This window comes from Arvicanthis niloticus, chromosome 20, assembly GCF_011762505.2.
Source record: "Arvicanthis niloticus isolate mArvNil1 chromosome 20, mArvNil1.pat.X, whole genome shotgun sequence".
NCBI lineage: Eukaryota > Metazoa > Chordata > Mammalia > Rodentia > Muridae > Arvicanthis > Arvicanthis niloticus.
Window position 1 is genome coordinate 50,044,833 of NC_047677.1, and position 26,399 is coordinate 50,071,231.

Consider the following 26,399-nt stretch of genomic DNA (forward strand, 5'->3'; position numbering starts at 1 on the left):
CCCATCATAGATGGTTCTGAACCACCATGTAGGTACTGGGAGTTGAACTCAGGACCTGTGGAGTTCATTTAGTGAGTGCTCTTAACCACTGAGCCATCTTCCCAGCCCCTACTTTTTGTTTTCTTTTCAGACAGAGTTTCACTATGTAGCTTTGGCTGGCTAGGAGCTCACTGTGTAGACCAGGCTGGCCTCAAACTCAGAGAGATCTGCCTGCCTCAGCCTCCCGAGTGCTGGGGATTAAATGAGTGAGCCACCATGCCTGGTGCTATGCCAGTTCTTCTGGCCCTTGTTGGATCAGCATCTCCCAGGTAAGCACAGTCCAGTCTGGACTGTGGGACTGTACATAAAGTGCTGCCTCCCTCACCCCGACTCCCAGCAGAGACTCGCCTTCATCTGCAGTTTCCCATGGGACAGGAAAGCATCATGGATCTGGAATATAAACCAATCCATCAAAGCAAGGCTTCTAAAACTTTCTACTTATGACTTCTTTTCTGCCAAGATATCTTCACATGGCCTTGGGCTTTGGGGAATATAAAACAGATATACAAATCAAACACGGATAATAAAACAATTTATTTTAAAACAAATTATTTGTGCTGTGGTGGTGGCACACACCTTTAACCTGAGCACTTGTGGGTCAGAGTTCGAGGACAGCCTGGTCTCCAGTGTCAGTTCTAGGACAGCCAAGGCAACACGGAGAAACTGTCTTGAAAAACAAACCAAACAAACAAACAAAAGGTATTATTTGATATACATATATTTTACAAGTTATTAAATTAAAGCAAATTTCTATATGGAATGCTCATTTTAAAGAAATTTTAACGTAGTCAGAGGTGGTGTTGCATGCCTGTAATCCCAGCACTTGAGAAGTAGAGGCATAGGATCAGGAGTTCAAAGTCATCCTTATTTACAAAGTGGGTTCAAGGCCAGCCTAGGCTACTGAGCTACATGAGAAACTCTCTAAAAACAGACATGGGAGGGGTGCGGGGATGATTAAATATTGGCCAAGTATTTGATCCTAGAGGAGCATCTTTGATGTTTTTCATAGTTATTGATAATTTCATTTTATAGTCATCAGTACTGAGAATGACACTTTATATAAATGCATGGGACAAAATGACAGAAGTATATCTAAGGCCATTCAAAAAACAGGCCCTAATCCCAAGCCCAAATTCACGTAACAACTTTTTGTCTTTATTTTTTTGTTTGTTGTTTTTGTTTTGGTGTCTATTTTTTTTGAAACAGAGTCTCTTATGTACCCCAGGCTGGCCTCATGTTTGCTTGGTAGCTAAGGATGTGCCATATGCATGCTTTATGCAGTGCTAACTACAGAACTCAGGACTTCATGTGTTCTAATCAACTAAATCCCCAGCTGGAGCAGTTTGTTTTTGTCAGACTTAAGTCAGCAACTCAAATACCAAGTTTCAAAAGATTTTTATTTTTATTTTGTGGGAGTGCTTGTTTGCATGTCTATCTGTGTACCGTGTGTGTTTGGTGCCACTGGAGGCCAGAAGAAGCATCAGATCCCAGGACCTGGAGTTACAGACAGTTGTGACCCAGCATGTAAGTGATGGAGCTGAACCCACATCCTCTCCAAGAGCAGTAGGTGCTCTGAATTGCTGAGTTATCCTTCCTTTAAAATCACCCTAACATAATGTAATCCGGCATGCTTACACACTGAGGACAGTACTGTATTTTCTGCAATTAGACCATATCTCCATGAGAGTACAAAACTTCGTGTACAGTAAAACACTACAACTCCTAAAGTGTGGTGGTTTCAAGTCTGAGCTGAGGAACCCGGGGCATTGTTCCTTGGTGTGTAGTGTGGGGTCACCAAGGCTGCATCGGAGTCATGTGGGAAAGCCAGAGTGTGCACTGATGGGGACAGCTTAACCGCCACACTTTTGTTTTTGATTCCGAATTACTCTTTGATTCCTGAGCACTCTAAGACCTTGCCTTGTCTATGGCCCACCACGTTAGCTATGCAGATTCAAGACCCACTATCTAAGACGTCTCATAAGATGGATTTTCCCTCATGCTGCTGCAAATCACCATAGCAATGTATTCTAGTTTCCTTTTCTATTGCTGAGATAAAACACACTTCAGCCCAAAGACAAAGTAGGGGCGGGAAAGAAGTCTATTTGGCTTACAATTCCAGGTTACAGTTCGTCCATCACGGAGGGAAGCCACGGTGTGAGAGCCTGAGACAGTCAAAAGAAATGAATGAGTCCACACTGCCTGCTTGTTATTCCACACATATGACAAAGGAACTCACTTCACACCCAGAGAAGTTTGGCAGGGACCATGAAAGATGTTGCTTGCTGGCTGGTGGGCGTGGCTCTCCTGCTACCTTTCTTACAGTCTGGGACCTCCTGCCTAGGGGCATGGTGCTGCCTAAGACAGCACCATCAATCAAGAAAATTCCCCAGAGACATGCCCGCTGGTCAATCAGTTGAGATTCTGTTCCCCCGAAGTTCTGGGTTGTGTCAAACTGGCATTTAGAGTTCACCACAAGTGAAGGGATGCGTGGGGTGACCTCCCCCACAGCACTCACGTCACTCTCACATCCTGCAGCCACGCCACCAGGGTTGCCCATAAGCCTGAATAAAAATTTCCCCATAATTTTAATAGATCAGAAGGGGATACTCTGGGGCTACCAAATTTCCTTGTATGGGGCTGTTGTTCATGCTGGATTATAGATATTTTTCTTCTTTAAGGGTCAAACTTTTAAAACATCTACTCTTTGTATCCCTGACTCCCACTATCTGTATGTGTCTTCCCAAGGTGTCCATGGTTTTGGATCCCAGGATAAGCTCTCTAGCCCTGTGTGGACTTGACCTCTGTGGTGTGGGGTTTTTCTACCCTACCAGCTGTAGAATATGCAAGCTAGCATCTTTGTCTTCTGTTTTCTTTCATTCTTATGCTTTATCTGATGATGGAGCGGACACTGCTGTTCACAAAGTCCCTTCCTGTTAGTTTCCCCCTTTAGGCAACAGTTTGCACTCAGCAGATCCCACTGCTGATGGGGACACTCCACTTCCCTGCCACCTTCCCAAACATGCTACGTCTGGGGAACACAAGCTCTCCAGTCCACTCAGAACTTCAAGTGCCGTGATAACTCTCTCAAAGAGACACGACCTAGAACTACATGGGAAGAATCTCAATGCGGAACTGTCCACACTGGACTGGACGGTGGACATGTCAGTGGGAGATTGTCTCACTATTCCCTCAGCAGTCTCCATTCTGAGTGGAAAGACAGCTGAGCAAGCAAGCAAGCCTAGATGTACACACTCCTCTCTCTGCCTCTGACTCTGTGGCATGGCTGGCTTTCCTAAACTCCTGCTTCCTTGGCTTCCTGACACCTGTAACCTGGAATCATAAACTGAATAAAGTCCTCCCTCCCTCAGGCTTCTTCCTATCAGGACACTTTATAAAAAAACAGAAACTAAACTGACAGGGTATTCTTATCTCACACAGCATACCGCATTCTAATTCCAAGTTTGAACAGTACCCACTCAGAAAATGACTCAGAAAAGGTCAACCTGAGTAACGAGTGACAGTGTGTGAGTCACTGCATATGACCTTCGGTGGCTGCATCCCCCAAGTCCCACTACCCCTGGTTTATGGTTTCCTTTTATGTGCACTAAGGAGTCTTAGGTACCTGTCAATGGCAGCAGCAGGGGAGGGTTGGTAGCTAGTGGACTCTAGGAGGGCAGCTGTCTATAGGTATCTCCCTGAGATATAGTTATCTCAGAGTTATATTTTCCAACAGGAAAATGTCAACAGCCCCCTCAATTTTATATACAGTTCTGCTTATGTCCTTGCTTGGCCACAAGCTGGGGTCTCTGCTCAGTCACCATGGCAGCTCCTGTCCCAAAATGGTGATAGTCACGCATTCTCTCAGATTCACCTCTTAAAAAGTCTTTAAATTTTATATGTGTGTATACTTTGTTTACATGTATGTCTGTGCATCCCTTACATGCATGATGCTCTCAGAGACCAGAAGAGGTCTTTATATCCCCTGGAAATGGAGCTACAGATAGTTGTGAGCCTCCATGCAGGTGCTGAGAATAGAACTCAGGTCCTCTAGAAAAGCAGCCAGTGTTCTTAAACCACCGAGTCAGCGCTCCAGCCCCTCACACCAACCTCTTAATATTATTGCACAGTAATCATTTTATTTCCTCCATTCCCTTCTAATATGGCCAGAGACAGCCCTGGCTTTGGGAGCTCACTGGGAAACTATTATACATAAAGTTTTGGAGAGCCTGCAGTTCCATGTAGTCACCCCTAAGTCGCGGCCGAATGGCAAAGGAAGAGCAGTGGGGTTTCTGTAGAAACCTGGTTGGAAAGCTGAAGTGCAAGTTGGATCTGGGTGAAAGAAACAATGACTCCTTTGTCCCTTCGTTTACTGAAGAGCATGGTGTCTTCCTCCTCCTGCTTTCCTCCCCCAGTGGACTTGTGTGGAGAACTTGTCTGTCCTGTTCCCCCTCCAAAATCAACATCAAGAGAATTCTTGATTGACACACATATGGCAAAGGAGGGGGAGAGCTTGGGTTTAGGCGCTCATTAGCCTGGGAGGACTGAAGACTGCACAGGAGGAAAATGAAAGAATGTGTCAAACTAATGCTTTACCCTGCAGGTGCTGGCCCTGCCTCCCACGCTCACTAGAGTTTTAGGCAAAGGTTCAAGGGAGTAACATGCGGAGCTCTAAGTCCCGCCTCTGGGACCTTGCAGCCAGCGGTCATCCACAGCTTGACTCCCAGAATGCAGGAAGACGGTTAAATGAGGTATTGAGACAGGGCGCAGTTAAGTAAGAGAGTTGGGCTGAGGAGGACTCCTAGCCCCCAGGCACCCCGCCCTCAGCCTCCTCAAGTTTCATTTTCCAATTCCCAGGCCTTAGGTTTCTTTTCTGAACAAGCTGACAGGAAGCTCACTGCCTGTATCTAATCAGACCATTAGCCGTGGTAGTAATTTCCTTTTCCCACTGAGTTTTGCCAGCTCAAGGTTTATTTCAGGGGTGGGGTACGGTGGGGGTGGGGATGGGAGCAGCATGGTTTGGGTCTTTTTAAAGCGTTTGTTTTGTGTGTATGTCTGTGTAGGTGCATGCATAGCATAAATGTGTGCAGAGGTCAGAGGGCAATGTTAGGGAGCTGGTTCTCTCCTTCCACGTGGGGTTCTGGGGATCAGTGTGAGGCTGAGGTCATCAGGTGTGGTGGTGAGAGTTCTTCCCCACGGAAAGAACCATCTCAGGGCCCCCTCCCCGACAAGTTTTAGACATCTAACCCCCCCCCAGCTCATCCTCAGCCCCTTTAAAGGAGTGGGAAGCACCACCAATCACAGGTTTAAAGGGTTTAACAACATCCTCAACCCCTTAGCTCCTGCTCAATCATTCAGTATTCTTCTGTAACACCAGTTAGACGCAGCAGTGTCCAACAGCAAAATTTCATGTTCCACAGGGTCCCAAACTGGTGTCTACCCACACAGCCTGAGAGCTGTAAACACACTAGCAGAAGAAGCTTGTGCCGTGGTTCTGTGGGTAAAGGGTTGGCTTTGAAGCCCGACAGTGACCTGCCAGGCTGAAGGCTGCAGCCGCTGACTCCCCTGGCACTCCAAAGGGCCTGGTGGGACTGGATGGAGGCTAAGACAGCCCCTACCTACCTCCTCTCTGCCAAGGAAAGCAGGAAGGGCCCACAGCCAAGAGGCCTCTTCAAACTCTCCTTTGAAGACCTGGAACTCCACCATGTAAAGACGGAAGTGTCCTCAGACCTCTCCATACATGCTATAACACACATGTCACACAACCCCATTACCAACACAACAGTAACAAAATCAAAAAAATAAAATAAAATAAAAACTTAAACAGTTGCTCTTGCTCTGCAGCAGGGTGAGAGAGACCAAAACCCAACCCAAGCTACAGGAACGACAGTGATGGCTACTCAAGACAAGGCCCTCAGTCAAACCCAAAGCCCACTGATACAGCTGGCCAGCTTGCTCTGGGGAATCTCGTGTCCACCTCTGGAGTTTAGAATTACATGTAGGCTGACATGCTTACGTAGTGAGAATTTTGGTTTCCTTAAAAACACAGAACTATTATAAGAATGTGCTTTCATTTTTAATCCCAGGTGTGGGGACATGGGGCTGCTTTGAGACAACTGACCATGCCTCTTGCTCTAGCAGGGGTCTGACTGCCAACTGCAGACAGTTCCTGCAATTGTGTGACACTCAGAATTCTGGGGACTCTTCGGAGGGCAGGTTGGGTTGTTGGTGGCTGTTGGTCTCCGTTTGTTAAGCAGTTGTTCACAAAGAAAAAACATGAAGAAATAGATATCCTGACTGCGAAGACCAAACTCACCCCAAGGAACTCAATGCCCCTAGTCAGCAGGAAGTAGTGAGCTCAAGCAGGAAGTAGTCTGACTGTTGAAACCCGCATTCTGCCTCAACGCTTTTCCTCAACACTTTTGTCGCTAGATGCTCTGGTCAAGAGAGAGAGTGGGGCTCTTGGGGCAGGTGACGCGAAGAATGGAGACAAGACAGAGATTCTGATCAAGTCTCGTATCAAGTCTCGTTTATTGAAGGGAATTTTGAGGTATTTATATGCTTTTGCCACGTGCCTTGTAGGCACGTGGATATCACGTGCCTTGCAGGTGTTGATATGATGTAATCCTTACAGCATCTATAGCGTGGACAGCACGTGCACCACAATGCCTTGCAGGCTTAAATAGCACGTGCGCCTTATAAGCATGTATGGCGTGGACAGCACGTGGACAGCACGTGAACCGCATGTCTTACAGGCGTGACTACCACGTGCACCTTGCAGCTGGGGCCAGTAAACAGCAACACAAAATATGTGGGATATCAGAGTGTGCTTCAGCTGTTGTAGGCTATTGAAAACCAAATCTCTTGTCAGGGTATATGGTTCCAGATGGCTGCAAAGTTGATCTAGCCGCTTTCTACTAAAGTCGGCTCCCAACAGTCTGACGATAAAGTCGACCCCTTTCCAACCTGAGTTTATTCACTTAATATAAAGTCCTGCAGTTCCATCCAGTTTGTCAGGAATTGAAACATTCCTTTCCATGGCAGAATGCTACTTTTTATGTATGTGCATGGGGAATGGATTACGTGCACGTGGGCATGACATGGTCTGTCTTTTTAAATGACTCTATACCTCATTTTCTGAGACAGTGTCTTTCTTTGAACCTGGAGCTCCTCAATTCAGAGACTCTGGCTAGCCAGCACACTCCAGCAAGCTCCGGCAAGCTCCAGCGCAGTACCCCCTTTGTCTACCTATGCGCTCACCTTGCAGGTGGGGATGTGGACTCAGGTCTCCATGCTTGCATGGCAGGCACTTGACTTGCTGAGCCGCCTCTTGGGACCCGCCCTGTCCCTTAACGGGAACTGAGCCGGGCAGTAGTTATATCTGGTTTGGGGAACATCCATGCTGCTTCCCCGTGATGGCTACAGTCATTTACATTCTCACTTCCCTACATCCTCCCGTGGGTTTTCCCGTTATTGCTGTTGCTAGTTAGCATTCTGACTGAGCTGCTCACTGTGGTGTGGGTCCTATTATTCTTCATACGCTTGTCTAATTTTACAGAATGTTCAGATCCTTTGACCATTTTTCCTTTATCTTGTAATTGTATTTTATTATTTTTAGAGATGTTTATTTTGGTTTTGCAAGACAGGGTCTCTCTGTGTAGTGCTGGCTGTCCAGGAACTCACTCTGTAGACCAGACTGGCCTCGAACTCAAGAGCCTGCCTCTCCCTCTCGAGTGCTGCACCACCACTGCCTAGCTTATTTTTATTATTTTTAAGCATGTGTTTGCATATGTGTCTGTGTATGTATCTGGACCTGGGGGTGACTGAGGAGTTCAGATGGGTGCATTGGGAGCAGGAGTTCCAGGTGGTTATGAGTGGCTGGATGAGGGTGCTGGGAACCAAACTCTAGTCCTCTGCAAGAGCAGTGCATGCTCCAAACTGCTGCACCATATCTCCAATCCCACTGCCCCTTTTACTGAGACAAGGTCTCATCTGTATCCTGCCCTGCTCTGGAACTCACTATGTAGCCCACTCTGGAACTCACTATGTAGCCCACACTGGCCTAGAACTCAGGACAAACCTCTTGCTTCAGCTTCCTGAGTACTGGATTAGTTAGGACAGTCCCTAGTCCTGCAGGTCTCAGTGCTTGAGAACCATGTAAGAAAGCTACAGAGACAAGCAGTGACAAGCCTGTTGGAATCAGGATTTCCTGGCATGGGTGTCATACAGAGCCTGGTCTTTGACCAGCTGTGGCTAATTGGAGGACCACCACACACTAGTAACTGCTCCTCTAACTGACTGCAAGGCAAAGATTCACAGATTATCAGAGGAAACAAACAGCAAAGACATTTTACCCTGAAAAGAGGATGAAAGAGAAGACATGCTGTCTGGAGGGCAGGAAGGAGTTTGTACTTAAAATTTAAAACAAACTTTAGTCTGTGTGTGTGCGTGCATGCCCACGCACTTGCACCTGTGTGAGTTTATGTGCACCATGAACTCAGGTGCCTGTAGAAGCTAGCTGAGATTGAAGGATCCAGTGAATCTGGAGTCACATATGGTTGGGAGCCTCCTGATATACATGCTGGGATCCTAACCTGGGTCCTCTGCAAGAGCAGGTAAGTGTTAAGCCATCTCTCCAGCCCCTAATTAAGCTTTTTAATTATTTTTTCTTTACTTAGCACACAAAGTAACTGAATAGCTGTGGTGTCTCAAGCATACTTATCATTCTATTTGGTTCTTTTTTACCCCCTCCTTCCATCTTCACCCTTCCTGGTTTTATATGGTACAGCTTACAGCATGAGAGCAGTGACCGCCCTGCAGGCCAAAGGCTAGGCTGGCAACCGGCAAGCCCCAGTGATTCCCCTCTCCACCTCCCCAGCACTCCAGTCACTGGTGTGGCCTAACATGGCTGTTTACATGGGTGCTTGAGATTTGAACTCAGATCCTCATGTTTGCACAGGGCACATATTGCTTTTCCTGCAGAGAACCAGACTCAATTTCCAGCATCCATATAAGGCGGCTGACAATCATCTCTGGCTCCAACTCCACCGTATCCAATGCCGCATCCTTGGCTGCCCACCCAAATGTGGCACACATTCACACACACACTGTGGTAGTTTGAATATGCTTGGCCCGGGGAGTGGCACTATTAGGAGGTGTGGCCTTGTTGCAGTGGGTGTGGCCTTGTTGGAGGAATGTGTGTGTGGGCTTTGAGACCCTTCCCTGACTGCCTGGAAGACAGTCTTCTGGTTCCCTTTGGAACAAGATGTAGAACTCTCAGCTCCTCTAGCATCATGCCTGCCTGCACGCTGCCATGCTTCCTGCCTTGATGATAATAGACTGAACCCATGAACCTGTAAGCTAGCCTGTCCCCCCACCCCCAGTTAAATGTTGTCCTTTTTAAGAGTTGCCTTGGTCATGGTGTCTCTTCACAGAAATGGAAACCCTAATTAAGACTAAGACACACACACACACACGCACACACTCACAAATTAAAAATAAAATAATTTTTTTCTAAAAGAATATAAAATAAAATCTTTTTAAAACACAAAGTACCTAGTGAGAAGGAAAAAGAAAGCAACGGCACACTAAGCTAGCACAGCGGATGCCTTGTCCGGGAGCCCTTGATGCTCTAGGTGAATCCGCTGAAATGAACGCAGGTAGGAGAAGGAAGGAGACAAGTACTGCTGTAGCTTTGATCACCACCACTTCCTGCCTGAGAAGGGGCGGGGGTGTGGTGGGGGTGTGGCAGGGGTGTGGCAGGGGCGTGGCTGGCGGGCTACAGGAAAGTGTGAGGGTTCAAAAGTAAACAAGCTGGAGCTGCTGGTCACACAGAGGGCACAAGCCCTGCAGGGGCCACTAGGAGTCACAAGCCTGTGAGCCAGCGATCTATATCCAGAAAAGAAGGCCCTCATATCATCCTAGGGGGAGCTCTGCAGGAACCCTGGAAGAGAAGTATCCCTAAAGCTCTCACTGGATCCGCCCTTAGCCCTTATCTGTTGATGACACACTCTACCCACACTGCTTTCAGTTTCTGGTTCCTGTAAGCAGTTTCATTTCTTTAAAACCTAGTTTGTCAGGACAGAGAAGACTTAAAACTTAATCCTGACACCATCCATGTGGGCTCTTATCTTCTGGGTCCTGAGCCTCCCCCAGGACAGCGGAGCCCGTAAGTAGTATTGGGAAGTGGGCTGGGTAAATTTAAGGCAGAAAAACCTCCAATAGGGAACCTTGGGCCATTTTGCAGAAGACTAGGTGTCACTTAGCTCTGGCTGTCTTAGAACTCACTGTGTAGACCAGGGTGGCCTTGAACTCACAGAAGTTGGGATTAAAGGCATGCACCACCAAACCACCCTTTCCTTACATTCTAATGTGGGTTTGAGTATTTGCTTGTATATGTGTATACATGCCAGAGGTCAGAAGAGGGCATGAGGCCCCCTCCAGATGGTGCTCAGAAGTACACCACGGACTTCTGAAGAGCAGTGAGTGCTCTTAGCAGTCTCCCCAACAACCTCCCTACTTCTGTGAACTGCATGTTTACTTACAAAGTATACACATTGTAGTGTACAGTAACTCATATGCATGTTTGTGTGTGCTCACGTACATAGCCTGCAACCCATACTACAGCTCAGATGTGGAGGTCAGGACAACCTAATTTGGATCAGGTCTCCTTCCACCATATGGTGTCAGCAGGTGCCTTTACTGGCTGAGCAGTCTGTCTCCCTGGCACCATCATTTGTTAAAGTTAAGTCCGGGTTCTTCCTGCCAGCCCAGGCTCCCAGAAATAAGACTCAGACTCAAATCATATTTACAAATACCTTGGCCATATAGTTAGACTCTACTCTGACTAGATTATAACTAAAATTTTAAGCTGCATCTTGCCACCTGGCTGGTTACCTGTGCTCAGGTACCATGTGTCCGTGTGTCTGTCTCCTCACCTTTTTTTTCAGGCTCCTCTCCCTGACTCTTTCTCTCCCAGAATTCTTTCTCCTCCCCATGTCCCACCTCTTATTTCCTGCTTAAGCCATAAGCTTTGAAATTGACAGGTAAGGCATTCATACAATACACAAGATGATCTCTTTACAGTCATTATCATCATCATTATCATTAATAATTATTCTTGAGATAGGATTCTATTTACGTGACCCTCAAATTCACGATCCTCATATTTATTGCATGCAAATACTCGTGAAAATATCATGTATAATTATGTATTTATGCTAGCTCACTATAATGGTTGATTTTGTGTATCAATTTGACTAGAACACAGTATTCAGATATTTGGCTGAACATTATTGTTGACGTTTCTGCGAGGCTGTTTTTGGATAGGATTTACATTAAATCAGGGAATTTCTGGCACAGCAGAAATTCCTCTGTCATGTGGAAGGAAGGGCCTTACCAGTTGAACAGAGAGACAGATTAAGGTCCTCAAGGAAGAAGAGATTGCACCTGCAACTTGGTCTTCACAGGGTTTTACAGTGCACCTCTGGCCAGTTTGCACAACTTCATGAGAAGTTGTCCTGTGGTTCTCTAGGTCTCTAACTCCTGTCTTGTGCTGGGGGGCCTTATCAGATAGCAGATGTGTTTACGGACTTGTGGGTCCCCTTGTGAAGGTGCATAAGAAAGACCATCCTAGGCAGAAGGCCTAGGATGCATAGGAAGCATCAAGGTGACAGGTAGGTGGAGATGTGAAGGTCACAGGTCCTGGGAAGGAAAGGATGCCTTAAAAAAAAAAAAAAAAAAAAAAAAAAAAAAAAAAAAAAAAAAAAAAAAAAAAAAAACAAGGAGAGAGAAACTGGAGAGATGGCTCAGTGGTTAAGAGCACTGACTGCTCTTCCAGAGGTCCTGAGTTCAATTCCCAGCAACCACATGGTGGCTGACAACCATCTGTAATGGGATCTGATGCCCTCTTTTGATATGACAGTGTACTCAAATAAATAAATCTTAAAAACAAAACAGAAACTAGAGCTCAACACAAGCTCAGCAGGCAGAGTGCCTGTCATGTGTCGGGGTCAATCCCTCCGACCACAATGAAATAAACTTTATATAGAGACAGATTGGGATAGAGGGGTTTCTGGCTGTGGTTCCCAGACCCTACCAGTGCCTCTTAGGAGCCCCTAGGAGACTTCTGAGGCTTTGGGTTATAGAATGATAAAGGGGAGAAGCCTGGACTTCCTACCAGCTTTCTTATAAAGTATAAATGGAGCTGGGTATGATATCTCAGAACAGGAAACACCCACAGGAAACACCCACAACAACCTGGAAATCCTGCTTGGGTGTGTATCCACAGAAGACTAGATAAAGAAAAAGCCAAGCCAGGAGATGGTACCTAGGACTTGGAAGGCAGGCAGATCTCTGTGAGTCAAGGCTAGCCTGTTCTACAGAGTGAGTTCCAGGACAGCCAAGGCTACACAGAAACCTTGCCTTGAAAAACCAAACAACAACAACAAAATGCAGTTCAAATACACACTAGAATTTGATACAATACAATGAAATCTTACTTCACTATAAAGTGAAATTCCATGCCATTTTTAAGCAAAATGAAATTATGACATTGTGAGAGATGGATACAACTGAAATCAGTACACTAAGAAGCAAGCCTCAGAAAGACAAATATCATATTTCTCATCATTGGAACTCCGATTTAAAATTATTATTATCATTATCATTATTATTTTCGTGCTGAGTATGATGGTACACACCTGTAATCCCAGAATTTGGGAGGTGGAGGCAGTAAGATAGAAGTTCAAGGCCGGCCTCAGCTACATGAGCCCTTCTCAAAAACAAACATTGAAAAACAAACATAAAATTATACACACATGTGTATATGTACTTTTAAATATATGGGAGGATTGCAAAAGATGGAAACATGGAACAGATCTTAAAGGAAGCAGGTAATACGGATCATGTGATAAAACAGAAGCAGCAGAGCCGGGTTTAACTAGGAAAGAAATGTAAGCAACTGGAGAAGGGCTAGGAGTATGGGACAGAGCAGTGGGTGGTTCAGGGAAGCACATGGTACAGAGTCTAATGGCAGAGGCTGCTGAGGTACTTCACTGGTAACAGAGTCTAATGGCAGAGGCTGTGGAGGTGTTTCACTGGTAACAGAGTCTAATGGCGGAGGCTGTGGCGGTGTTTCACTAGTAAAGAATGCACACTGCTCTTGCAAAGGGTGGAAGTTCAGTTCCCAGTACAACCACCCATAACTCTACTTCCAGGGGATCAGAAACCCTCTCCTGGTCTGTGTGTGTGTGTGTGTGTGTGTGTGTGTGTGTGTGTGTACACATCACATACATTAAGTACCTGCACAAGCCAGAAGAGGACATCGGATCCCCTGAGACTAGAGTTACAGAGGGTTGTTAATAGCCATGTGGGTATGAGAACTAAACTTGGATCCCTAAATTAATCTTTATAAAAAGAAAAAAAAGGCTTGGGTCAGTGGGAGAGTAGCTGTCTAGCATGTAGAGTCCTGAGTTCCACCCCCCCCCAGCACTTAGGACACACAATGGCCCTGTACCCAAGCGTATGCACATATGCACAAATGTGCTAAGATGAAACCCATTACTCTGTCTCCTTAGCTTCTTTAATTAACTAAAAACAAAGGCAAAACTCTGATAAGGGGAGAACAAGGTACTTCAGCTTCACATGTGCGCCTCACACAGAAAGTGCCTTTGTGGGGTTCAAGGGGGCAGAAGGCATTGGATCCCCTGGGGCTGGAGGTACAGATGGTTGGGAGAGGCAATGTGGATGCTGGGAATTGAACCCAGATCCTCTATAAGAGTGGCCAGTGCTCTTAACCGCGAGTCATCTCTCCAGCCCCTTACGCTGACGCTCTGAAGTATCCCAGTGTGGAACCCGAGTCTCTTGGCTGGTGGGGGTGCCATGAAATGTTCTCATTTATGTTTGTGTGCCCTGTCTCTGCTAGAGCTGGGCCCTCGCTCAGTGGCTCACACTAAACCCTATTCTTACCTCAGGATCACACTCTCTGCACTATTCTTACTCAGCCATGACTGAGCCGGGCCCAGGAGTCCCTGCATTTTTTGCCAGTGGCTTTGTAGATAACCAGCCCTTCATCCACTACGACAGCAGGAACATGAAGGCAGAGCCTTGTGCTGACTGGCTGAGGGAAAATCCAGATTACTTTACTCACGAGACCCAGGTTTTCACCAATCGGATGAAGATTTTCCAGTTGAGCCTGAGAAACATTCAGCAATACTACAACTACTCGGGTGCCCGGAGTCAGAGAGCAGACGGCTCCCACCAGCAAGCAGGTATGTGCCTGGCCATGGCGGCAGGAACACTTACCTGCCTCACCCAGTCCCTCAGTGCCCGGACAGACTGTCCCTTGAGAACAGGCTGGTCACATCTACTCCCAGAGCTCAGGGTCTGTTTGGCATTCACCTGTCACATGAGTCACAGATGTACACACAGCATGCGTCCGAACCAGAAAACACAAGTAACCATTTATCTTCAAAGTGTTTACAACTTCTATGGGAAGGCACTCAGACCCTTGTGACTCTGAGGCCAGCGCCTCTTTAAAACCCCAATGAGATGCACAAACATTTGCCATCACTGACTGAAGCAAGCAGAGGAGACACCCAGTGCCAGCAAGTTTCAAAACTGAGACAAAACTTTAACTAAAACCAGAGGATGGGTCCGATATGCATCTACGAGGAATACAGAGGACAGGCTTGGTGATTCACACTGTAATTCCATCCAGCACTGGGAAGGCTGAGGCAGGATGGCTGCCTCAAGTTCAAGGCCAGGTTGGGCTACACAGTGAATTCCAGGCCAGTCTGAGCTAAAGCATAAAGTCAGAGAGAGACAGAGCTCAGCACTACTGAAACAAGCCTGTGAAGGGCCTTTAGGCCAGTGTGGAACCATCGAGAGCTGAGAGGTGAGCCTGCTGATCCTAAAACGATCAGAGATTCCACAGGACTGGCCACGACTGGCCACGTATGTGGTCACACCTTCAGAAACTCACTGTGTGGAAGAAGAGACACACACAGTCTCATTGGATGAAGTAAGCATTGGCTAAAAAGCTTGGCCCTGAAACCCACGGAGCAGAGGAGGCTCTAAGCTGGCCAAACAATCAGTTACACAAAGAATTCTTCAGCATAAAGGCTGTTCTCTTAGTGGTCAGTGGTTGGTCTGGTTCAGTTTGGGGGTTTTTTGTTTGTTTGTTTGTTTGTTTGCTTCAAGACAGGGATTCAAGCAGCCCAAGCTGGCCTCTAATTCACTATGTAGCTCAGCATGACCTTCTGCCTGCACCTCCCCAGTTACGGGATTACAACCGTGCACCACTACACTGACAAATCAGTGCTTGCATTCTCTAGAACCTCGAGGAGAAATATTGAGCATAGTCTGTCCTTTACCATCGTGCTTGTGTGCCATGCTCTGCTCCTGGGAGGTTACCCCTGGACTCTGGGACTGCTTGCCCCGGAGTCCTCTGGTCATGCTCTAGGCTTGTGCACAGGTGAACAGAGCCACAGAGGATGAATAACTGGCACAGCAAAGTCCGAGTTCTAGCTTCCTATCCAATGCTCTTTTACTATGACCTGGAGCATCTTGGGCCTTGCCCCTGACAGAGCTTACAGCACTTCAAAGGTATCAGTGGAAAGCCAGACTGGGTTACCTAGAGTGTAAACATCCATCCTCTACGGAGAACCCAAGGAATCTGGGAAGCAGTGCTAGGGCAGCAGGGACCAGGCTGGAGAGGCCTGGGAAATACATCTGTGGTCCCTGACGTACCTGTCCCTGGGGCTTCTAGGCCCTCACACCCTCCAGTTCACATATGGCTGTGAGATGCAGGACAACAAGACCTCAGGGCACTGGCAGTATGGCTACGACGGCAGGGATTACCTGACCTTAGACTTGGACTCCATGCAGTATATAGCAGCCACCTTCATTGCTGGCTACACCAAGCGCAAGTGGGAAAACGATGAGTACTCCCTGGAGAGAGAGAAGACCTACTTGGAGAAGGAGTGCATCCTATGGCTGCAGAAATACTTAACCATGGGAGGAGAGAACTTTACCCGAACTGGTAATGACACCCCTCCAAGCCCAGCCCTCCTCCCTGTGCCCAGCAGGGTGAGAGCTCACTCTGTAGTTGGGGAGCTCCTGTAGCCACCAGGAGTGTAGGCTACCTGGGTGGGTCCAGTGTGCTGGAGGTAGCTTCCTACAGCAGGTGTCAGTGGTCACCTACCACCTCTGTAGTCTCAGTGTGTCCCAAGGGTACCTGGGGGTGTCTCCTACTTCTACAGCATCTATCTGTCTGTCTACTGCAGACCCTCCGCAGACAATAGTGACCTATCGCTTCAGACCTGAAAGTGATGTCACCCTGAGGTGCTGGGCCATGGGCTTCTACCCTGCTGACATCACCCTGACCTGGCAGTTGAATGGGGAGGACCTGACCCAGGACATGGAGCTTGTGGAAACCAGGCCTTCAGGGGATGGAACCTTCCAGAAGTGGGCATCTGTGGTGGTGCCTCTTGGGAAGGAGCAGAATTACGCATGCCATGTGCAACATGAGGGGCTGCCTGAGCCCCTTACCCTGAGATGGAGTAAGGAGGGTGTGGATGCAGAGCTGGGGTCAGGGAAAGCTGGAGCCTTCTGCAGACCCTGAGCTGGTCAGGGCTGAGAGCTGGGGTCATGACCCTCACCTTTATTTCCTGTATCTGTCCTTCCCAGAGCCTCCTCCATCCACTGACTCTAACATGGTGATCATTGCTGTTCTGGTTGTCCTTGGAGCTGTGGCCATCATGGGAGCTATGGTGGCTTTTGTGATGAAGAGGAGGAGAAACACAGGTAGGAAAAAGCAGGGTCTGAGGTTTCTCTCAGACTCCTTTAGAAGTGTGTTCTGCTCCTTAATGGGAAACACAGCCACACCCCGCATTGCTGCTGTCTCCAGCTGGGTCTACTGTCAGTTCTGGAAACTTCCTAGTGTCAAGATCTTCCTTGAACTCTCACAGCTTTTCTTCTCACAGGTGGAACAGGAGGAAACTATACTCCAGCTCCAGGTTAGTGTGGGTCACAGGGTTGTCCTGAGGCCATTGGAGTGAAGCTGGGGATGATGGGAGCTCTGGGAATCCATAATAGCTCCTCCAGAGAAATCTGGGGGCCTGAGTTGTACCTTGATATGAATACATACATACACATACATTTGTTTTGTTTTACCCTAGGCAGGGACAGCTCCCAGAGCTCTGATATGTCTCTCCCAGATTGTAAAGATGATATTCTGGGATCTGACTGGGGAGGGGCAATGTGGACATGATTGGGTTTCAGGAACTTCCAGATTCCCCTGTGAGTGGTGGGTTTTGGGGATGTTGTCTTCATAGTGATGGTTCATGACTCTCATTTTCTAGCCTGAAGACAGCTGCCTGGAGTGGACTGAGTGACAGACAGTGTGTTCAGGTCTCTCCTGTGACGTCCAGAGCCCTCAGGTTTCTTTAGACAACACTGTCTGATGTTCCCTGTGATCTTATGGGCTCAATGTGAAGAACTGTGGAGCCCAGCCTGCCATGCACACCAGGACCCTGTCCCTGCACTGCCTGTGTTCCCTTCCACAGCCAACCTTCAGGTTCAGCCAAACACTGGGGGACATCTGCATCCTGTCAGCTCCATGCTGCCCTGAGCTGCAGCTCCTCACTTCCACACTGAGAGTAACCATAAAAGTCCACCCGGGACTGATCTCCAGTGAGTCCCTGAGCTAGTGGCTTCCAGTCCCGGCTTGAGACCCTGTCCTCCTCCATCAAAGCTAACAGCTGAGCTTGTTCTCTCCAATCTGAACCTCTTCTCTCTCGAAAATGCTGGCTTCCCTGCCTCTACTGTAACACTAGCACTTCTATGTCACTGGTTCTTCTCAGCTGCCCCATGTCCTCACTCTCTTTACGTCCCATCTGCAAGTCCCAGTTCCCATAGAAAGTACCAGTGTGCTGGGTAATTTTATGTCAGCTTGACACAGGCTGGATCCATCTAACAGGAGGGAGAAAAGGCCTCCACTCCTTCAGACTGCCTGCCTGAAGGGCTTTTTACTAATTACTGATTGATGGGAAGGTCCCGCCCATTGTGGGTGGGGCCACCCCGGGCTGGTCCTAAGTTCTGTAAGAAAGCAAGCTGGCTGAGCAATCTATGGTGAAAAAGCCAGTAGGCAGCACTCCTCCATGGTCTCTGTATCAGCTGCTGTCTCCAGGTTCCTGTCCTGCTTGAGTTCCTGCCCTCCATGCTGATAATGAAGAGTTGGGTTTTTTTTTGGTTGGTTGGTTGGTTTGGTTTGGTTTGGTTTTTTGTTTGTTTGTTTGTTTGTTTGTTTGGTTTTGGTTTTTCCAGACAGGGTTTCTCTATGTAGCCCTGGCTGTCCTGAGACTCTTTCTGTAGACCAAGCTGGCCTCGAACTCAAAAATCTGCCTGTCTCTGCCTCCTAAGTGCTGGGATTAAAGGTGTGTGCCACCACTACCCGGCATGAACTGTTATTGTTAAGAGTGAGTGAAATTAAACTCTTTCCAAGTCAAGTTGCCTTGGTCACAATGCCTCATCACGGCAATAGCAGCCCTAACTAAGACAAGCATGCTCACAGTCTGTAAAGATCAGAATATGGACATCTTTGGGGACCATAACTCTGCCTATGAAACTTTTTCTCCAAGAACCCAGTATTAGGGGCTGGAGGGGTGGCTCAGTGGTTAAGAGCACTGACTGCTATTCCAGAGGTCCTGAGTTCAATTCCCGGCAACCACATGGTGGCTCACAACCATCTGTAATGGGATCTGATACCCTCTTCTGGTGTGTCTGAAGACAGCCACAGTGTACTCACATATATAAGACAATAAATCTTAAAAAAAAGAAGCCAGTATTATTTTTTTGTGTGTTTAGATGCTTTGCCTGTGTTAGTGTGTATATACCATATGCCTACAATGCCCCTTGTCAGGAGCCGACTTTTAGCAGAAAGCGGCTATCAGCTTTGCAGCCATCTTGAGCCATACACCCTGACATGAGACTTGTTTTTCAACAGCCTACAACAGCTGAGCACACTCTGATAAATGTCTTGTTTATCCCACATAGCTTGTTTTGCTGTTTAGTGCCCCCAGCTGCAAGGTGCACGTGGTATCCACGTTATACACACCTGTAAGGCTTACGTCATATCCATGCCTGCAAGGCACGTGGCAAAAGCGTATAAATACCCCAGACTTCCCTTCAATGGGAGAGACGATAAAGAGACTTGATCAGAACCTCAGTCTTGTCTCCATTCTTCGAGTCTCTTCCCCTTTATCCCCACTTAGTCTCTTGCTAGACCCTGACCCATGGACCGGAGCAGCTTGGGCCAGGACATTTTGGCCCCCAAGCATGGGGCAGTGCAGACTTCAACAGCCCCTGGCAGCCAAAACAGGGTACTGGACCCCTTGGGACCAGCGGTCCAGAGAGCTGCCATGTGGGTGCTATAGGTCAAACCCAGGACCTCTGGAAGAGCAGCCAGTGCTCTGAACTGCTGAGCCAACACCAGCCCTGAGATGGATTTTATCTTTCAGTATTTGTGCTGCAAGGAGGGACGTGTTGAGGAAAGCACAGAGTAGAGGTGCCAGAGTGTTACAGAGAAGGGGAGGCCGGCAGTATTACTATACTAACGTGTGGCAACACTATGACTGGATTGTACATGAGGAGTTCCCTTCTAGATTTGGGGAAGGGAGGACTGGTTTATTTTGTGTTTGTTTCTTGGTTTTCTGAAATACTGTCTCACACATCTTAGGCTAGCTTCAAACTCATTATGCAGCCCAGACTAGGCTTAAGCTCTTGATCATCCTCCTGCCTCAGGATTACAGGCCCACACCAAAATGACCAGCCCCATGAGGGGTCCTTTAGGGATCTCTCCAACACAGCACATACATTTCCTTAAGAGAGGCATGTGGCATTAATATTACTGTGTTTGCAGCAACCCTCAGGGTCTGCTTAGTTACCAGTCTGTTTCTGTGGTAAATCGCCACAAGCCTTGATAAACAAGGTAGTTTATCAAAGGAAGCTTTTAATTTGGGTCCCATGGTTCCAGAGAGTTAGGAGTCCATAGCCATCATGCAGGCAGGCGGGCTTCGTGCCTGAGCAGTAGCTGAGGACTTTCAAGAGAGCTAACAGGAAATGGAGTGGGTGGGATTTTGAAACCTCCAAGCCTGCCCCTAGTGATACACCTCCCCTCCAACAAGGCCGCACCTCCTAATCCTTCCCAAACAGTTCTACCAACTTCAAGTCTTCAAATATATGAGCCTTTAGAGGCCATTCTCATTCAGACCACTACAGGACACAAGGAACGGCTCATCCAAGCGGGCAAGGAGGTACAAGCGAGGGAGGTCCCACTGCAAGAGCCGAGCACCAAGTGAGCAGCTTCAGGGGCTCTGCTGCCACCTTTCAATCTCTTAGTCATGGGCGGGTGGGTGGGGGATGACTAAAGAATTTTGTGGTGAGCATCAGGCGTATCACAGCGGCCCACACAGCCAGCTTGTTAGGAACTGACACATTAGGAAACTATGCTAAGCATAGCTGAGGGGGAGGGGCACGAAAGGCTTATGTGAAAACCCATATGCCCATTCTCCAAAAAAGTAACAGCCAAGACAGAAAGCCACCAAAGTGAACTCTTTTCTTTTTTTTTTTTTGGTTTTTTTTTTTTTTTTTTGGTTTTTTGAGACAGGGTTTCTCTGTGTAGCCTTGGCTGTCCTGGAACTCACTCTGTAGACCAGGCTGGCCTTGAACTCAGAAATCCGCCTGTCTCTGCCTCCCAAGTGCTGGGATTAAAGGCGTGCGCCACCACCGCCAGGCCAAAGTGAACTCTTAAAAGTGTGATTGGGGATGGAGTGGGGCTGGAGAGATGGCTCAGTGGTTGAGAGCACTGACTGCTCTTCCAGAGGTCCTGAGTTCAATTCCTAGCAACCACATGGTGGCTCACATCTGAAATGGGATCTGATGCCCTCTTCTGGTGTGTCTGAAGACAGTGATACTGTACTTATATGAATAAAATATTTTTTTTTTTAAAAACTGTGATGGGGACACTGAAGTATGGCTCTCCCCAGCTGATTCCTTCTGGCGGGTGTGGGAGAGGGAGGACTCGGTTCTAAGGGGCAGGCTACTGAGAGTTTGACCATGCTCCATTGCACATAGAGATAACACAAATTGGACCCTTTTTTTGTATTTTTATTTTTACTTCTCTTTGGGAGGGTCACAAGGGTGAGGAACATGGAAGGACTGGGAAGTGGGTCTGATAAGGGTGTATGATGTGAAATTCCCAGAGAATCAATACAGATGTTTTGTTTAAGAAAGAAAGAAAGAAAGAAACAAAGAAACAAAGAAACAAAGAAAGAAAACAAAACAACAACAACAAAGACCTTTAAAGAGGCTGGCTGGGAAAGCAAACTGCTCTGACCACGCCCCCGACAGTGTGGAATTCCCCAACCTAGCAGTGGTCACAGATGGAAGAAATGACAAAGTGGACTTGGCAGAGGGAGGGATGACGGGGAGGCCAGCTCCTTACGTGGTATGCATACAGGCTACAGGATAAAGGAGAAACTAATTAAAATCTTTAATTATTATATGTGCACGTGTTGTGTCTGTGTATACATGTGGGGGTCACAGGGCAGCTTGTGGGAGTCTGTGGGATCACACTTAAGTCATGGAGTTTGCCAGCACACCCTTTACCCACTGAGCCTTCCCTCAAGCCCCAGTACACGTCTTTGAATTCTTATCTTCTTTTTAAAAAAACATTTTTATTATTTTGCTATTTTATGTGTATGGCTACTTTGCCTGCATGAATGTCTGTGTACCACATGGTGTGTCTGGTGCCTGGAAAAGACAGAAGGGGGCATTAGATGCCCTGGAAATGTTACAGGCAGCTGTGAGACACCATGTGAGTGCTGGGATTAAAACCTAGATACTCTGGAGGAGCAGCCTGGTGGGTTTTTTTGTTTTTTTGTTTTTCAAGACAAGGTTTCTCCCCATAGCCCTGGCTGTCCTGGAACTCACTCTGTAGACCAGGCTGGCCTCGAACACAGAAATCCGCCTGCCTCTGCCTCCCAAGTGCTGGGATTAAAGGCCTGTGCCACCACCCCGCGGCCTTAAGGTTCTTATTACTCAGTCTTAACAATAAAGGGAGTGGGCGGGTACCGTGGCACACACTTGCAATTTGGGAGGCTCACACAAAAGGACTACCTGATGCTGTCAGGTGTTGGTGAAGGGAGAACTGAGAAGTTTCTGTTTAATGGGTACAGAGTTTCAGTTTTACAAGGTGAAGAAGTTCTGCAAACAGATGGTAGGGATGGTCACACAAACATGGATATATTTACTGCCACTGAAGTGTCACTAAAGTGGTTAATGTGAAAAGTTATATTTATTATTTAAAGTACTAAAATGTCAAGTTAACTTCAACATTGTTTTAGCTTGTACAACTGACATATACATACACGTATATCTCTAAAGATGTTTTTATCAGAATTTAAAACTTTGTTACATCTCTTAGGAATCTGGCACACAGGTGTAAGGCCAGATAACAAATTGTAGGGTGGGTTCTTACCCAGAATGTGGGTCCGAGAGCTTGAACTCACATGATCAAGCTTGGTGACCTGTGCCTTTACCCACTTAGCCTTCTTACCAACCCGAGTTTCCCAGCAATAATCTGTTTCCCTAATTCCCATTTAAGCAAACAGAGCAGTCAAGGTACCGCAGGAGACAGGAGATGGCCTTGCACAAGGTAATTTAATAATGTAACCATCTTAGGGAATCTAATTAGTATCAAAAGAGATAAAAAAAAAAAAAAAAAAAAACACCAGGAAACAGAGCTATCTCTCTCACAGTGTCCAGGGCTTCTCCTTCCACTCACTGCCAATCAGTGTCCTGGTGTTCGCTCATGCTGCCTCTGCCTCTGCACCTGCCAGCCTCTCCAACTGAGCACAGACTTTGATTCCTGTACAATCTAAGTCTCTCCCAGTCTCTCTCTCCCTCTGTCCCTCTCCCTCTGTCTCCTTCTCTCTTATAAAGAAAAAGCACTTACTGGGTACTTGCTTTCAGATTCAGAGGGTTAGTCATTACCATCCTAAGAGGAAGCATGCCAGCAGGCAGACAGGCATAGTGCCGGAAAAGTAGCTGAGAGAGAGAGGGAGAGGGGGAGGGGAAGGGAGAAGAGGAGAGGGGAAAAAGAAGAGGGAGAGGGGGAGACAGACAGACAGACAGAGCGTGGCAAGGACTTTCAAAACCTTTAAAGCCACCCTAGAAACACACCTCCTCCAACAAGGCCACACCCCCTAATCCTTCCCAACCTCCGACAACTGGGGACCAAGCATCCAAATGTGTGAGCCGATGGGGCCATTCTTATTCAAGCCATCACACTGAATGATGACCTTAAGTGAATAAATTACATGTCACAAAGTATTAACTGTAGTCATTACTTTTCTCAGTACTGAAACAAAATACCTCAAAAAAATAAGAAAAGGGAAAAAAAAACACTTTTGGCTCACCCTTTGGCTGGGAAGGCATGTGGTTGGTCACACTGCACCCTCAATCGGGAAGCAGAAAGTGGGGAGTGCTCCTGGCAGCCTTTCCCGTTTTACCCAGTCTTCACCCCAAGACCACAGGAGCTGGCTAACCCAGCAAGCCTGGCTGGCCTGAAAGCCCCACCCCACCTTCAACATCACACCTCTGCCTCCCTAGGGAGGGGATTACAGCTGCCAACAAGCAGTTTTTCACAGCATGGGGTGCAGGGGACTTGAAATCAGAGCCTCATGCTGGTACAGAAGGCATTTTTCCAGACTGAGCCATCTCTCTGGCTATAAATTTGCTAATCTCTGTGATGTAAAAAGTGCAAACTTGAGTTGGGCAGTGGGGCACGTCTTTGATCCGGGAGCTGGAAGGCTGGGGAGGGTGTGGGGAAAGAGGCGTGGTCTATAGAGTGAGTTCCAGGATAGCCAAGGTTATACAGAGAAATCCTAAATAATAAACAAACAAACAAACAAACAAAAAAACCCAACTCCTGCAAAGTGACATCACTGAGCATGACTTCCAACAAGAGATATGTAGACAAAGTCTACCACTAGCATGGAGAAGAGCAAAAGTCGGGTAAGATAACCAAGCAACAGGTTTGAGTATTTACTGTGGCCTTATTCTGGATGGAGGCAAAACCCAGAAGCCAGGCAGGTGTAGTGGTGAGTTCCTATAAACCTAGCTCCCAAGAGGCTGAGGCAAGAAAACCATGTATCCTAAGCCACCTTGGGCTACACGGAGAGTGAGTGAATAATTCTGGCAGAAATAACCATTTAAGATAGGAGTGAGACAAAATATTTATTAATCCTGTGAAGATGAATTCAAAGAAACAATCCAAAGTAATCAAGCTACAACTGTGAAAGACAGTTGCTCCTCGTCGGAATTCTGGCCAGATTCATCTTTCACTCTTGGCAGGCTGGACCTAAATAACAACATAGCCTGCCTGCCCTGAGCCAGTGTCATCCGGCCTGCCCGCTGACACTCAATATCCTGTCAGACGCTGCCCTCTAGTGACCATTTGGAGAATCTTCAACTCTCATTCTTCAAACGTCACTGATCCTAGAATCTCGATCTTTCCAGGCAGCCGCCTAGAATTGTCAGCCTAAACCACAGACAAGGAAGGGCTGCTGGCACCCCCTAGTGGTGCAAAATGGTGCAACATGTATCGGGATCTGATACCTGCTAGCAACCCAAACCTAAACTTTCATTAAACAATGTTTCCTGGGACCACCCAGGATCAAAATGCTGTATTTTTATTTTATATGTATGACAATACTGTTTGGGTTTTTTTTGGCTTTTTCGAGACAGGGTTTCTCTGTATAGCTCTGGCTGTCCTGGAACTCACTCTGTAGACCAGGCTGGCCTCGAACTCAGAAATCCGCCTGACTCTGCCTCCCAAGTGCTGGGATTAAAGGCCTGGACCACCACCGCCCGGCTACTGTTTGTTTTTTTTAGAAAGGGTCTTGCTATGTAGCAGGGCATGAAGTAGAGTCTGGCCTTACTACATAGCAAGACCCTTTCTAAAAAAAAAAAAAAAAAAACAACAACAAAAAAAGTATAGAGTTCTCTGAGTAACTGGCTTAATCTCTTCTCTTCAAGGGCTCATTCAGGCTAACCTCACAGAGACCCAGCCACCTCCTGAATGCAGGGATTAAAGGAGTGCGACACCTTGCCTACTACCGGTCCGTTATAAGGTGTAATGAGTGCAGACCAGAGGACAACTGTATCTTTCCTAACATACTCTCCGCTTTTTCTCTGAGACAAGGTTTCTCACCGTCCTGAAACTCACTAATTAGGCTAGTCTGGTTCACCGAGTAGTCCCGGGGATCGGCCTGTCTCTTCCTCCCAGCTGGGTTTTCACAACAAGCCACCACACTCAGATTTTTTTACGCGACTTCCGTGGATCAACCTCATTGGTCCTGTGCTACAAAGCAAGCACTTTACTGCTTAAGCAATCTCCGCCGCCCCAAACAATGTATTTTAGAACACCACGTTATATATTTCAAACTTGTGCAGTTTTGTCACTTATACCTAAATAAGTAAGGCTGGGAAAATTAAAATCTAATAAGGGCCGGACATGGTGATGCACGCTTTTAATCCCAGCACTCCGTAGGCCTAGGCAGACAGATCTGAGTGCGAGGCCAGCCTTGGTCAGCAGATCGAGCTCCAGGACAGCCAGGGCCACACAGAGAGACCCTGTCCTGAAATGAATGAATAAATCCACTAAGTAACCTTCATTGAGCCGAGAAAATAAAAATCAAAAATACTACAGGAGGCGCTTCCAATTGGAAAGGCTTTGACGATTGTAATCTTTTCTAGATTTGATAACCGAAATTTCTGACAAGAATCGATTTTAAAAGGTTTTCATGGACTTACCGTTTGAGGTGTCATGGCGAACCCGATCCGCTACACCGGAACCGCCGCGACGACAAACGCCGAGGCTAAACACTGGGTGGGGCTTCTGCTAAGGCTCCACCTTCTTAAAGGTTCCTCAAAACGGCTGGACGCAGGGGACCGACCGTTCAAATACTTGAACCTATGAAAGACCTTTTCACTCAAAGGATGGACTGTCAGATGATATTAGAAATTAATTCGAGCTGGCTGTAGTGGCACACGCCTTTAATTCCAACACTCGGGAGGCAGAGGCAGGTTGGTATCTGAGTTCGAGGCCAGCCTGGTATATAGAGTGCCAAGACAGCAACGGCTACGCAGAGAACTCCTGTCTCAAAAAATTAAAAAATAAATTTAAAAAATGTTTTTTTTTAAAAAGGGATTTTTTTTCTCAACCTCTGTTCAGTTTTAACGTTTAATTAAAAGTCATTGAAATCTGCTACGAGTAGATGAATGGAGCTAAACGGTTT

At 47.1% G+C, this 26,399-nt stretch overlaps 1 protein-coding gene and 2 long non-coding RNA genes across 5 annotated transcripts in view; 1 reads left to right on the forward strand and 2 right to left on the reverse strand.

Moving 5' to 3' along the window:
• The window catches only part of LOC117724828 (uncharacterized), a 36,999-nt gene extending 11,010 nt beyond the window's left edge, over positions 1 to 25,989 (reverse strand). Inside the window, exon 1 of one of the 2 annotated variants that reach the window (XR_013105356.1) lies at positions 25,915 to 25,989. This is a non-coding gene — a long non-coding RNA (uncharacterized LOC117724828). The remainder of the gene's footprint in view (positions 1 to 25,914) is intronic. The other variant, XR_013105357.1, reaches the window with a different exon arrangement.
• LOC143435234 (uncharacterized) lies at positions 182 to 15,988 on the reverse strand. 2 transcript variants are annotated; one of them, XR_013105361.1, is made up of 5 exons: positions 15,903 to 15,948; positions 5,659 to 5,779; positions 2,151 to 2,201; positions 616 to 706; positions 182 to 520 (listed from the first exon to the last, which is right to left on the reverse strand). It is a non-coding gene; the product is annotated as an uncharacterized LOC143435234 (long non-coding RNA). The 2 variants fall into 2 exon arrangements; XR_013105362.1 differs by lacking the exon at positions 5,659 to 5,779 and having other exon boundaries at positions 183 to 520; positions 15,903 to 15,988.
• LOC117724824 (H-2 class I histocompatibility antigen, alpha chain-like) lies at positions 10,017 to 18,421 on the forward strand. The gene is made up of 7 exons (XM_034524756.2): positions 10,017 to 10,204; positions 14,010 to 14,306; positions 15,806 to 16,078; positions 16,323 to 16,598; positions 16,726 to 16,842; positions 17,022 to 17,054; positions 17,400 to 18,421. Exons 1-7 carry the CDS (start codon positions 10,153 to 10,155, stop codon positions 17,402 to 17,404), a joined length of 1,053 nt encoding a protein of 350 aa, XP_034380647.1. The 5' UTR covers positions 10,017 to 10,152; the 3' UTR covers positions 17,405 to 18,421.
• Positions 25,990 to 26,399: the final 410 nt, after the last annotated feature.

Coding starts and splice junctions, on each gene's coding strand:
- LOC117724824 (XM_034524756.2), top strand. CDS start 10,153: ATGTGGGCTCTTATCTTCTGGGTCCTGAGCCTCCCCCAGGACAGCGGA. Junction 14,307..15,805: donor CGGCTCCCACCAGCAAGCAG/GTATGTGCCTGG, acceptor TGGGGCTTCTAG/GCCCTCACACCCTCCAGTTC. Junction 16,843..17,021: donor GAAGAGGAGGAGAAACACAG/GTAGGAAAAAGC, acceptor TTCTTCTCACAG/GTGGAACAGGAGGAAACTAT.